The sequence below is a fragment of the Silurus aristotelis genome (assembly GCF_946808225.1).
Source record: "Silurus aristotelis genome assembly, chromosome: 15".
In the NCBI taxonomy this organism is placed as follows: Eukaryota; Metazoa; Chordata; class Actinopteri; order Siluriformes; family Siluridae; genus Silurus; species Silurus aristotelis.
The window spans coordinates 13985093-14000411 of NC_139588.1; the positions used below are offsets into that span (position 1 = coordinate 13985093).

General features: G+C 38.4%; 1 protein-coding gene across 3 annotated transcripts in view; it reads left to right on the forward strand.

Moving 5' to 3' along the window:
* Positions 1-15319, forward strand: part of gmds (GDP-mannose 4,6-dehydratase) — a 72898-nt gene that overhangs the window by 17441 nt on the left and 40138 nt on the right. For all 3 annotated transcript variants that reach the window (XM_083562144.1, XM_083562145.1, XM_083562146.1), the window contains 3 exons: positions 10422-10614; positions 11129-11233; positions 15173-15300. In XM_083562144.1, the coding sequence (XP_083418270.1) occupies positions 10422-10614; positions 11129-11233; positions 15173-15300 (426 nt within the window). The remainder of the gene's footprint in view (positions 1-10421; positions 10615-11128; positions 11234-15172; positions 15301-15319) is intronic.

Sequence of the window (15319 nt, forward strand, 5' to 3'; positions counted from 1 at the left end):
TTTAACTGGAGTATGTTCTGAATCCCACCACCTGCTACACAGAATGGCTGATGGTACAAAGCTGTTACTTGTCGGATTGATCTGAAGTGTAGAAGAATGAGGTATAAGGAAACAACGAAGAAACCAAGCAATTTTAGAAAATTGGTTGAGGCACAAGATGAATTTGATGAACTGAAGAAGATAAGACAAGAAATATAATGAAAAACGGCACCAGGGGTTAACCCCAACAGCAATTAATAATAACCTCTCACCCTCTCTCTCTCTCTCTCTCTCTCTCTCTCTCTCTCTCTCTCTCTCTCTCTCTCTCTCTCTCTCTCTCTCTCTCTCTCACACACACTCTCACACACACACACACACACACACACACACACACACACACACACACACACACACACACATTTGCACAAACATAAACTCTTTTTTTTCCTATTGCTCTTACACATTTATGGAATGTGTCAGACTCTCTTATCCAGAACAAATAGCATTTATCTCATTAATGCAACTGAGCCGTTAAGGGTTAAGAACCTTGCTCAAGGGCCCAGCAGTGGCAGCTTGGTGGTGCTGGGATTTGACCTTCTGATCAGCTCAGTGCCACCTCCCTAATAACTCAAATGAATGCAATCCTATTGTATCCTACTTTCTATCTGTGTGTGATTTAAAGCAGGCACGTTTCTTGTCAGTATATAAAGAAACTAACAAAGATTAACTGTTAGTTTGAACTATTCTGTCAGTTTAGCACTGCTTTAACCTCCCAGTGCTGACAAGTGACCATGGTATAAGCAGGATAATCCATTGCTAATAGTGTATTACATGGTTTTAATGCACTATACACCTCTGTGTCATGCATTTAAATCATGTAACACAATCCTTGCCTTGAATGATCTCTTATTTATTACAGCACAATAGAATTCTTAATTTTACATATCCAAGCTTGTTAAGAAGCTGGGGTCCATGCACCAGGGTCAGCCTTGATACTGTACTGCTGGAGCAGAGAGGGTTAAAGAGCCCAACAGAACCCCCAAACTTTTAATTAGTAACCTGTACTATATAGATGTCAGACCCAAGTAATACCACATCTCATAACCGTAGTGCTCGGCAGGGACGTTATGTCATTGTTTAGAAACATATTGTGCTACATCAAAAACATTATCAGGAAATTATAAATATTGTGTCTGCTTAGGGAATTTATGTACCTATAAATAGGAATGTGCTGTTTAGAAATTTGAGATCTGCCAGAATTCCCAGACAATGGTAACGCCAACCTCTAAGCCAAGCTGAGCTCATTTGCACTTTACTAATTACTTCAACATTTTTTCAAACTGTCATGCAAAGGGTGCTGATCCAACAGACTGGATGTAGAAGGAAAAAAAGGCCAGCACTTGACCCAATGTGGCTTGAAATGCCCACAGCATGTCAGACTTGTGTGTGTCAGCCTTAAGTATAATCAATTAGAGATGATCAAGAACCATGTTTTCTCAGGTTTTAAAGCAGCCATGGAAAGCACATACAGCCTACACAAATTATTTTGTGTAAGAATTCCTTGTTATCAATGTGCGGTATTGCATCATCAGCTGCGTTTTTTGTTTTGTTTTTGTTTTTAAGCTTATTTTTATTGTCAGGAGCCACTGCAGCTAATTCTCATGATATATTCACAGAGTACTTCGGATTTGCTTTGATCGCTCTAATTAATCAGATTATGGCACCCTGCATTTTTTGCATATTATGCTTCACTTGGCTTGCATCACGTATGATATTAAATGTAGGATGTTTAGGAAGCTAGGAACTTTTACAAGGACATGAGTGTGTAGGTGAGCAGAATATCTTGCTGATAGCAGTAATACTTCATTCCCACTTGTACTTTTTGTGCTTGACTATAGTGTGTATTCTGACTACAGGAGTGAATTATAGTGACCCATAGGGGGCACCAAAGTGTCACTCTGTGTGTGTGTGTGTGTGTGTGTGTGTGTGTGTGTGTGTGTGTGTGTGTGTGTGTGTGTGTGTGTGTGTGTGTGTGTGTGAAGAAAGAAAAGTAATAGTAAATAGTAATTGTCCCTACTACAAAAGTAAACCTTTTCCCTCTTTCATATGCTCAGTATATTTTTTTCCTCCATGTTTTTTTTAGACTTAGAATGTGGTTCGAGCCTACAGTCGATACGTACAAAGTTGCCTTGGCTGTGCTAAATCCCAGGATAAAGTGTACTGCGGTGTATCTTCGTGGTGGGCATAGACTCAGCAGTGTGTGCACAAATCCCTCCTTGCACTGAGTGCCGACTATTTGTTTGGCTCAGATGGATATTTCTTTCCCCCTAATAGCATTTGAAGATCTGTTTGCACCGGGATTAGAAGCGTAAGTGTTAGTAGACTGACTGAAGCAGCTCTAGCGGTTCGTGTAATTTTTTTTGTGAAGTGATATACTGAGTGACTGGACGAGTGATGGTGATGTAATATGGATATTTCCTTCAATAATGCCCACTATACATTATTTCTATTACATTTCAACTACACAGAGGTAATTGTGGGGAATAACTGGTAGCATTGTAACATGGATCAGCTTTATTATTTTTTTTCAGGACAAGCGTGTAACTGGGCGGCTGTAAAAATCTTGTACCAGTCATTTTTATTAATGATGAATATAAATAAAAATACCATCGAAACCAGAGTTCATTAATATTACGATGCATGTGTCACATATCATGAGGTGATGGACGATTTTGCTGGTTATTTAAATGACTTAAGAAAGTACTGGTAATCTGGTGGTTATGACCAACCTGTACAACTAGACACCAGCTTATTAGGAGTGATTCATTTTATAATTAAAGACCGAATTACACACATAGAAACTTATTGCATTAACTTGTGTGTGCGTGTGAATCAGTGTTACCTTGGCTGATGTCAGCACTAACAAATGAGGCCTTATTCTTAAAAATGACATCACATCACCACAACCAGATTAAAAACACGATTTATTGTGGACTTTCAAAAAAAAAAAAAACCCACACATGCTGATTTATTTTGTCATGAAGGACATGAATCACATTGGCCAGTTCATGTTCCATGGGGGCCTGACACAATTTCAGTGATTTATTCCCAGTTATAGTGCTCTCTCTTTTATCACACTAAATTCACGTTAAATGTGCCATCATCCTGACATCTACGAACGTTTGCTGGGACTTTTTCCACTGAAGCTTGTTCCTGCATGCAACCCCCTGGCCGAGGAATGCCTCCCCCAGCTGCAAATAATGCAACCATATGCTCCATATGTCCTGCACGATCCTGACACTTCTACCGGTTTTACATCTCTCCAAATGTATATATTTTTTCCCCCCGAAAATGTAATACGCCGCTTTACGCTGTAAAAATGTCACGTCTTTTATAAGCGCAGTGACTTGTGAGCAGTTCAGCTGTAGCAGTGGGCTGAGGTTCCTCCAGTAGTGGTGGCGAAGGAATGCACAGAAACGGAGGATAGGTGTTCTCTAATGACAAGCACAAACCTTTAAGATTTTATCGCTCATGACAGATTTATGTGCGAGCACCGATCGTGTTCTTCACATGCTGCACTGTGTGTCATGGTGACTAAATATGTCTAATAGTCCATCAACGTCTAGCAGTTGGGAAACTACGCAGAGGATTTGATTTACAGCAAACAGGCTTTTAGGACTGCCACGTTCTTTACAGAAATGTGTGCAGACACTCTTGCTTTACTCAGACATACACACACACACACACACACACACACACACACATACACACAAAGTTTTGATTGAGTAGGTCTGAAGTTATTCTGTAGTGGGGGTATATCTGGGAGTAAACTGACACATTCCTGTCACGAATCCATCCCCTCGAGCAGCTCACGCTTTTTGGAGAAAAGTCCTGCGGTTATTCCGATAATAGCTCTTTGAATGTGTATAATATCATGCACACACAACAGAGAAAATGTTTACAATATTTTAGGATTTTAGATTTGATTACATCCTGACACGGAGTTTGTTACACATCAAGAACGAATTAACTGACGTAAACCTGCTTTTGTTTTGTTGTTCCTCACACTGGCATTAGCAAGAAAGATGTTTTTGTTCATTTTACAGAAAATGCTTAAATATGCATAAACAATGTGCATATTTCAATCTACTTTCAGTTTAAGAAGAGACAACCGAAGTAATGTGTGTGGAAATGTAACATATATATATATATATGTGTATATATGTGTATATATGTGTATATAAATACACAATAAAATAACAGTTCTAAACTAATAAATTGTAAGATCATTATGTATCATACATTGCCAGTTGTGAACACTGCATTAAAAAAATCTAAGCAAGTGAAAATATTTTTAATTTAGTTGGTCATATTGGGGGAAAATGTGCTTGTTAAGCCAAGACATTTTGATTTCAAGGTTGCATTATTCCATGATGAGAAATATAATTACATTCCCTTATAATTGCCCTTTTTTCAGTGTATTATGATTTTTGTGAAAATCTTTAAACACACTTCTGAAAAAACACGTTTGGTCATACTCTCCCCTTCCCCTTCTCATTATTAACTTGCTGAATAAATAATTATTCTGCTTTAAATTGCTTGCTTTTGGTTAATGAGCTTTGACATGCACACCTGCAAACAAAATAGTTTTATTTTGTATCAGTTCATTGCGTGGAAAAAACGAAAGTTTTGCACCTGAACTCTATTAGCTAGAAGTGCAGCTGTGCAGAAACCTGTCTCATGTTCAGTCCTCAGAAATCCTCTGCATAATGCATGTGAACAATTTTTCAGTATTTTGCTTTGAGAAGGTTGTCCCTCAGAAATTAGCTTTTTTTGTAACACTAACCCCAGATTTTAGGAGTGTCTGTGAATTGTGCTCAAGTGCGCTGTTTTGGCGTCTTTCAGGTCTCTCTTACTTAGCAGATAGAAGAAAATAATCAATAATAGTAATTTCTAATAAACATTTAATAGAGTTGTGCTGTTTCTGTGAGTCAAAAAAGCATTGTGATTGTTAAGTAGTGCACTACATCTATTCCACTATGATATACTGTATGTAGTGAACTTGTGGATTAAATGGAAAACTGGTCTGCTTTTGGTTGAATATTTGATAGAATAATTTGAACACACTTTCCTAAATGAACCGTTTATCCCTATTAGTACTTTCTGTTTGTGCTTTGTTTGTCTGAACAAGTATTACTTTTCTTTCTTACTTTTTTTTTTTTTTTTAAGTGTAAAATGTGCTGAATGTCATGGCGGAAACCGAATCTTCTTGATCGTATTACGGGAATAAACTGCAAGCACGTCCATTATCCAGTTTTTATAAATAGCAACGCTGTATATAAGATTTGTTCTGATGTGAACTCTATTATTAAGTTGTCACATCGGAATATGGACTGGACCACCGGATTGCACAGGAGTGTCTGGACCTCTCTGCATAATGGATAGTTGTATTTGGGGCACTGGAACGGCAGTACAGTGGAATTCCAGGGCCGTGATGCTGAGGGGGGATTTCAACAGGAACGCCGCTAAGCCTGTCAGCGTGCTATCGCCGTTTGGTGTGCACATAACTGTTCTGACACACAATTAACCACACAATAGCTCCTCTCATTCTTTCAAACTTTCTAACTGACAGCACCTGTCAACTGAGATGACACAACATGCCCTGTGTGTGTATATGTCAGAGCGAGAGGTGCACTAGTTAAAGAAGGGGGTCTGCGAGCATGTGGAAACTGTTAGCTGCTGTCAGCACTAAGTTAACCTGCAGCAAGAAGTGTGCGCACACATACACACACTCACGTGCGTGTGAGAGAGACAAAGACAAAGAGTGGGAGGGCCTTTACACTAATACATCAGAATTGAGAGAATTGGACTGTGCAGCAGTTCTTTAAAGAGACACTTCAGACTATTTCAACATAATCTCTAATTACAGAAGCTGCCATGAATATAAATACAAAATACATCTGATTTCTATACAAAAAAAAAAGAGGAATGAAAATATGTTTACTCATTTTCAATAGATGTCAAGGGGCAACTGTCGTATTTCAACAACAATCATTAACGTGCCGTAAAACTCTTCAAATCTGTTCAAAATGACGTGCAAGTGTTGTGGCGGATTCCTATGACTTGTATCCCAGAATGTGTACATCAACAAAAACAGACACTTTTTTAGGTTCATTTTGGCTTCTGTTGAATAGTAGATCAGGTATAGCTTGAGATGGCACAGAGCCAATTTTTTTCCCTTTACTACCAATTGCATACATTTTTTAATTATAAATATCTTGAATATCAAGTGGTAGCTTTATGGTCATAAGTTTGTACTTTAGTTTGGAAGCTGGTGAGGTCAGATCCCAGCACCACCAAACTCCCACTTCTGAGCATTTGTGCAAGGGCATCTGCCAAAATGAATATCGAGCTTGATATGCATCTGATATGTTTTCTTAAAATAAAAATAAAAACATGCAATGTACATGTAATAAATAAAGCATTTTCTTTTCTATGTAAACATTCCCAGTCCCAAAAGTACATTTTATTTTTTACAAATTCAATCTTTTGTCATTTGTTACGGGATCAGAGAATCGGGTGTCAATTGTGGGTATGAGATCGGCTATGAGATATGGGTATGAGATAACTTCTTTAACTATGTCCATAAACTCCTTCCTCAGAAACGTAATTCCAATTTAAAAATGTCTTTACCCATAGAACTTTTTTTGTGTCTTTTTATCATTTTTTTCCAATTTAGGGAATCTCCACACACATTACAGATACAGTAGAGAAAGTATTGGACTGCTCTTTTAATATGTTCCCATTAAATATGAGTCATTAAAAAAAATCCAGTTTTTGAGTCTAATCTGACTTGGTGCATAAACAAAAGTGATGAGTACAGCCCAGTCTCTTACTGCAGCTCATAATGATTGGGCTTATTGCCGTGTTTGTATGTTTATATTGGAGAGAGGCAGTGAATGATGAGGTGAGGTGTCTGGCCAGTCAGAGGGAAAGAAATAGTGTGTAACAAAAAATAGAGGAAGAAAATAGAGACGTTAGTATCATATAAAGCGTGAATTTAATTGGCTGATGAATTTCTTTGCTGACATGTGGAAGGCTTGAGGAGGCGAGCAAGAGTATTGATGGAGGGAGTGAGAGAAAGAGAGAAGCAGATAAAGAAGAGGGAGTACATTTTGTGTGTGGGTGTGTGAATGTGTGTGTGTATGTGTGTTTCCGTTAGTTATGGGACACAAGTCCTCTATGACACCTCTAATTTAATTTTTGCATGCTCAGCAAATAGGTTTGCTGTATATTTGTGTAATTTCCTAATAAAACTGTAATCATTTTCAGTAATAACTACATTCTATTGAAGTCCTGCAGCAGTCATGGCTCATCATGGGTTAATATTAGAGCCTCAATTTTACATTGAATTTGGAAAATTAATGTAGATAATGTTTAGGATGTTCATTTGACTCACACACTTACCTTCATGTAATTCATTCAATCTTAAAAAATTTTTTCTCATTAATAGATTAAAAATTAATAGAATTAAGCCATTTGAAAGTTTTGTAAATTTTAACATCAAACAAGAGTCTGGTGACCCAGACTCACACCACAGAAAAATGCAGTTTGGTTCACACAGTGTATCATAACTGACATAAAGTCTGCTTGAAAGTATTTCTGTTACACTTTTAAATGTAAAAACTTTTTACAATTAATGTACTGCACATTGACAGGGAAGTCTGTGGAGATATATATATATATACTGTACAACAGTGTCTGGTGTATAAGTCATTAAATTTGAATAATACACTTCATTTGCTCTGCCTTATTCGGAAAAATCATTTGCATCTGACAGAAACCGAGCATTGCTCCAGTTGCCTCACACTCTCTGGGGTGTTGTGAAACACAGGTCAGATTGTATTGCTGATATCTGGAATTTTTATATAAATGAATCATCTGAATAAAAAAATAAACAAAAAGTCAGACTTTAAAGCAGTACATGTTTTTTTTCTATGAACTTGTTTCTGTTCCATCAGTTTAATTGATATTAATGGTACTAGTCTATGTCATTGCCATTCATAATTCAGCACAGAATTTAGCGGCGCTTCTCCAGATCGTCTCGTCCCACAGTCCTTTTCCCACAGTCCCTGTAACCCATAGCCCATAGTTGGTCTGACCACTTAAGGCTACTGATCGCCAGGCAACACAGCTGAGCGAGACGGTAAACAAGTCAAACCAGAGACAGCGTGATGATGTCAGCTTTCTGCGGCCGCTCCGTTTCTTCGTACCCGCCCTTTTCTTTTTCTGTCTTGGATCGTCTTGCTGTTGTAGCTCTCACTCTCACCCACACATGCCTCAAAATATGTCGTTAGTCGTTTATAAAGGCAGTGCAAGATCTAACTCCAGTTTCCATCTCGCACTGATCAGCTGTCTGTGTTTGCAGCTTTTACTCGGAGGTGTTCTACACGTTCTTGTGCTCCGATTCTCATCATCCTCCCACTATAGACTCGTTCTGTTTGTCTCGATGGAGCGCTATGTGGAGGCGTGTGTGTGTGTGTGTGTGAGAAAGGATTTTGTCGATGTTGAGAAAAAGAGCCATTTTTAGCCGGTATTAGCTCATGTCAGCTTTCTCTCACTTAGTCATCATTTCTCATTCAGGCCATGGGTTTTGGGTTCCCCCATCATGTGCGGGGACGACTCTTTCCAAGTTAGTTATGTGCGCGTTGAGTTTGCAATAACAGCGCTTCTCCTACCACATACTGTACACAACGCTCCAAACTGGTGCATCACAAAACACTTCCCTGTGTGGACAGAAACAGTAACGATGTGTGTTCAGCTGTGCAATAAAGCTACAGAGTATGTGTAGTTAACCAGAGACATGATTTTCAGTCTTTCGCTAAGAAATTCAGTTGCTGGTCAGTGAATATTTGTCAAGTCACACACAATTTGCCACTTCATACAATCAAATTATCATGATAAATATAGCAAAAAATAGCAAAAAAAAGTTGTTGTTTAACAAAGAAAACTATATAATTGTTGATTTTCCAGATAAGCTTTAACATTTATGGAAGGTTTCTTCGGTGCTTCATAAAAGTCACCCTGATGGACAGAGGGATTGTTAACATGAAGTTCTAATTATCTCTTAACATATGCTGTATGGAGAAATGTTTGGGGACACCTGACTATAAGATTCTTATGTGTTTTTGTAACAGCTCATTTTACATTTAGGCTCCATGTTTTAATAACCTCCATTCTTATGGAAAGATGTTCCACTAGATTCTGGATTGTGGTTGTGGAGGTTTGTGCTCATTCAGCCTCAAGGATGTTATTAAAATCTAGTTCCGATATACAGTGAGGAAGCTGGGGTGTTAAATAGGGTTAAGGTTCCCCAATCTTTGTAAACAATATCTTCATGGAGCTGATTTTGTGCAAAGGTGTATTGTCATGCTGGAACAGGTTTGGGTCTCCAAATTTAAGTAAAGGAATATTTAATGCTATCTCGTCTTAAGACGTACTATACAATTTTGTGCCTCCGACTTATGGTGACATTTTAGGGAAGAACCACATATGGCTGGAGAAGTCAGGTGTCCCAGTACTTTTGTCTGCATAGTGTATTAAAATATACTATCTATCTATCTATCTATCTATCTATCTATCTATCTATCTATCTATCTATCTATCTATCTATCTATCTATCTATCTATCTATCTATCTATATATATATATTGATTTATTGATACTATAACTTCAAAAGAAGAAAAAATAAGTTGTTATAAAATAGTTTTGTGGGCATTCCACATTGATAGATTACTAGGCAACTAGGATGTTATCCTACTGTGTTATCCTACTGCGTCAGCTATATATGGTAAAAATTACAATAAAAGCTTCTTAACTCTTGACTGTAAATGGATAAAAAGTATGATGTACCGTTCATTTATTAAATAAACAAATCAATGTAATATAAGAAGAAGAAAAATCTCAGTGTGGTGCTTTTATTTGAAAATAATGTAAGAATTTGCGTCTGCTCTGTGACCTCACCGGATTCTATTCCAATAAAAGCACACCAAAAAAAACACAGGTTTACTAAGTTTTTCAAACAAAGGGATAATTGGTCAGGGGTCACCAGAAGGAAGTTTTGTTTTCATGACAGGTTATTGAGCTGGATCCCAAGCCTGGGCAGTTTTTTTTTCTTAGGAGCATGTTGGGCTTCTTTTCCACTCAGGAAATTAGAGTAATACCTATTAAAGAACATCTTTGGTACATTTTCAACAAGATAAGTCTTAAAGGTCTATTTAAAAATTTTTAACTCTCCTTATAGAGAAGTGTGTTAGGGGCAAACAGGTTTTTGGCTTTTTTTCTCTGGGAATTTTGGCTGCGATGATCACACAAACAATACAGTAAAGATCAGGAGTTTTCCTTTGTAATGAAAAATATGTTTGTGTTTTGTTTTTTTACAGATTTCCTTCGACCTGGCAGAATACACTGCAGACGTCGACGGTGTGGGGACGTTGCGTTTGCTGGACGCGATAAAGACATGCGGCTTGACGAATAATGTGCGCTTCTACCAGGCCTCCACCAGCGAGCTGTACGGCAAAGTGCAGGAGATCCCACAGAAAGAGACCACGCCGTTTTACCCTCGCTCACCTTACGGTGCACACACACACTCACTCATACAGCCTTCTGCCACCTGCAAAATAAATCACAATCGGCATAATCGAATGTCAAGCCTCCTCTTTCCCCAAAATCGATCGCTTAAGTTGAAAAAATAAAAATGCTCTCATGAGCTGCCTTTTAAAGTATAAAAAACAGAGGAAAAAGAGAGAGAGAGAGAGAGAGAGAGAGCGAGAGAGAGAGAGAGAGAGAGAGCCATGAGCTGCCTAAGGATAGAGAACTTCTAATCCGGAAAATTGTGAACAGTAGAATGAAGAAGCTAGCCAGATTTATTTCATGCCCTGTTGCAGCTTGTAGTTTTGATGATGATGATTATAGGACTCAATACATTTTATAGACCTCACCTTCAAAACTCTTGTTTTTGCACAAGTATTAGTTTTTCCATGAAGTTAAATTGCATATAATTAATGGAGAAAATGTATATCTGATATTTGATGGTGCATACTTTCTGGTTAACTTTAACTTTGTCTTTGTGTGTGTGTGTCTGTCTCAGGTGCTGCTAAGCTCTATGCCTACTGGATAGTAGTGAACTTCAGGGAGGCGTATAATATGTATGCTGTGAATGGAATCCTTTTCAATCATGAAAGCCCTAGAAGAGGTGAGGTCACGGAACACACACGGGAAGTGTAATTGCTTTTAAGAGGGTGTGTGATGAATGGTGATGTACAGTTTGCTGTAAAGAGCAGCACCACCCACCACACGCACGCACACACACACACACACACAGACACACACACACACACACACACACACACACACACACACACACACACACACACAGAAAAAAGGTGGGGTCCTGGAAGGTCTGTTATGCTGACAAATATATTTTAGGATTTTTTTTCCGGAACTCCAAAGCCGGAAGTAGTGTATACAAGCTGAGCGAGACAGACAGACAGACGGACAGAAACAAAGGCAGTAGAAGAGAGAAAGGGAAGCGTAGATATGTACATGACTGCAAATAGAGAGAGAGAGGTAGAGAAGGAAAGTCAATGTGTAGGCCAGAGGGAGGGGACGGATCTGGGTTAATTTCCTGTCCACCATGAGGCAGACTTTCATTCCAGGAGTAGATCACCGAGCATAGTATGTTTGAAACTCTGTTCTGCATTTCAACCTCTTTATTTTAAACACATTTCTGCTACCAGTCATACACAATCATCCCGGCTGGTACAGGCCCGAGGTGCCATTTACCAACAATAACACACACAAATCCACCATGAATCTAGTAAACCTCAGCTACTGTGGATAGAAATATGTTGCTTAATAATCTGCTGTGAAGATCTCATAATAAAAGCTCAGTATTTTAGGATATTTCAGGAAAATATAACAGTTTTGTTAGGGTGGGAGTTACAAATGACAGCACCAAAAACAAACAAGTTAAACATCCTAATAGAGTTTTGAAATATATATAATTTCAAATGATAAGCCCAAAATATAAATAATATTAGTTTAGATATTAAAGATATAAATGTAACAACCTTTTATGTGTTTTATTTATATATATATATATTTTATATTTTATATAACATTTATATTACATAAAGGGGCTGTTTATATGATATTGGAAACCAGCGCTGTTTGTGTTCTGTGAGTAAGTGGTAGCTCACTGGTTAGGATGCTGGTCTTCTGATCAAAAGGTTGTGAGGTTAAATCCCAGCACCACCACGTTGCCATTTTTGAGCCTCAAGCACTGAATTGTATGAATTGTATGAACATACTGTAATTCTAAGTGGCTCCTCATAAAATCATCTGCCAAATGCCGTAAATGTAAATTTTTAAATGAGTAGAATATTCAGGATTGTAATAATGATTAGCTTTAATAACTGCAATGTTAAATATGTGCCTAATTTCCTATTGTTTTGTGTAGTGTATTAGTGAGAATTAGTTTTTTTCTGAAAGTGGGATCTCACTGTATTGTAGCTTTAAATCGTAAGTGTTATAAAAGTCCTGATGCACAGCGATACTCAGGACTGTATAATTTGGTGACATTATCAGTCTTGTGCTGTTAAAATAATCATGGATCATAAGCAAAACTTTTAGAACGTATAATTTGGAAAAATTTGCATTTATGCTTTTGGCAGACGCACTTATCCAGAGTGACCTACAATTATCTCATTTATACAGCTGAGCAGGTGAGAATTAATAACCTTGCTCAAGGGCCCAGCAGTGATCCCGATCACTCTGATCAGTCCTGACCTTCTGACACCGTAATCCCTGAGCTACCACTTTCCCAAAATAGAACAAAATAGACATTATGCTGACAACTGTTGTCACTGAAGCTTTGTTTTCTCCTGAAAACTTACTATTGATGAAAGAGGAACACTTTAAAGACCTGGACACTTCAGCTGAGGGACCAGCAGCTGTACTGATGTGATCAAGTTCTCAGCTTTCCGGCATGCGCAAAGCTGAACACGTTTCTCTTCACTGTGTCTCACACCTGCATTTGTGTTCACCTTTTTTGGCACAGTAACCAAGGAGGCAAATGACAGAGATGCTGCTTTAGTGTTAAAAATTAATGTCACTCGTCACACACACGCGCGCTTGACTTACGGAAAGTAGAACAAAACTTGCCAGTTTGCATTCTTCATATTTGTATGACAGGACTTTAATTACAGCTGAAAAATATTAAAAGACTCAGTCCAGACAGAGAAAGGCACAGATTTTTTTAAACAACTTTTTTCTTTTTTTTTTTTTATGGGTTAAAAATTCTTTTTTCTTGCTCTTTCGTATGAACACACCTGCAGACAACCGGGTTTTTTTTTTATTATTGTTTTTTTTTTTTTCCTTTTCCTTTTTTTCTTCCCTTGAGCAGGGGGAATTTAGCCAGGCAGATCTCAGGCTGCGGTCAGCACTCTGCGTCTCTGCTCCTCTTCACGATTCCCCTCACACACATAATTACACTCCAACAGGAAACACGAGCCGGCGCGTGGAGACAGCCCGTCGTAGCCTTTCAAGCACACGCTAACATGCACACAGCAAATCCATTATAGCCACGCTTTCGTCAATCGCCAAACATGGTAGATGAAATCAGATCTCCTGCTGCCCGCCACAGTGCTAGCAGTCGCAGTGTTTAGAGTGCTCGGCTTTGAGCTGCCTGATCCGCTCCTGCCAAACTCTAACACCTGGCCCTGAGCGTTGTGTGGTGAAGGAACCCTTTGTGATGGAGCACAGTGCCTCTTGGGGAGGGGGGGGGGGGGGGGGGGGGAACGACACTAATAAACTTCCCTCAATGTATTTCTGTGTATATGTGCACAGAAATACATTGAGGGCATACAAACATTCATGTGAGACAGGCAAGAAAGCAATATTTAAATTAAGATTTTATTGAATTTTAATTATTTGTGCAAAAAAATTAAAAAAACTTATTAGTAATTGTAGGTTTGAAGTATTCTGTCGTGTATGACCTCATTAAATGTGTATAGAGATATTACAAATAACATCATTTGTGATTTTAGAGAGAGGATGCAGTAATAACAATCCTGTCTAGCTTTCGTAGCTTAACGTGTTTGTGTTATTTGTTGTATTTAGTACACATATTACACTAGGTAGGAATTAATGGATTATTACACTGGATATATTTACATTTACATTCTAATTTGAATGTCAAAAACACTAGTTATGTTAAAAAAAAATCATCTTGAATATGCAGTTAAATTCACACAAGCATTTACATTTGCTCAAAAAAGTTTTTCCTTTTACCTACATTTGAAAGTATTCAGTCTGGTCTTTACTGGAAATGTGGTGCTGAACCGATCATTTAAATGCTATAGCACGTATAATACAAATGATTTTTGCTTTTGGCTCAACAGCAAATGAATACAACAGCAATGACTCACTCGAACACGTTTACACGTGCACACGCATGTCCACGTGCACACGCATAATGAGGAAGTTCCATAGTTCTAATAGCTGCTTATTGAACGTTCAGGCTATTGGACTTGTTTACTGCGAGCGTAACCCGAGCCTGAGCCACCATGTTCCGCTCCTGCAGCTGTGGTGGATTGGAGTTACTGACTACATTACAGCTTCAACCTCTGTCTGCTTTTAAACGCAGCCCAGCCCAGCAGGTCTTTTTAAGCGTCCAAGGTTTCCCACAGATCGGTGCACGTATGTGTGTGTGTGTGTGTGTGTGTGTGTGTGTGTGTGTGTGTGTGTGTGTGTGTGTGTATGTTTCTCTGGCAGCTTTGCAGGACGTTTGGAGTGGCTCACGATGCCTCCGGGGTGGTCCACTGACTAGACAAGACTCTCATTTTATGCCTGTGTGTGCCTGTGTTTGTGTGCGCGACTAAATTACTGACTGACTGACACACTGTGGGATTTATTTTGGCCTGACAACTGAGATTTATCCTGACATTTTGCGTCGGGGGTGGAAGAAAAGAGAGGAAAGTGAAAAAAAGAAGGAAAGAAAGGGAAAAATAAGTTAAAGATATGCAAAATGGAGGGGGAAGGACACTGAATATGATGTTTATTGAAAATGAATTGAGACTGTATAAATAGTATTATTTAAGTGCATGTGTGTGTGTTTGTGTGTATTTTGCAGGCTCTAACTTTGTGACACGGAAAATTAGCCGTTCAGTGGCAAAGATCCACCTCGGCCAATTACAGTGCTTCAGTCTGGGTAACCTGGACTCCAAGAGAGACTGGGGTCATGCCAAAGACTATGTAGAGGTATGTATGTATGTATGTA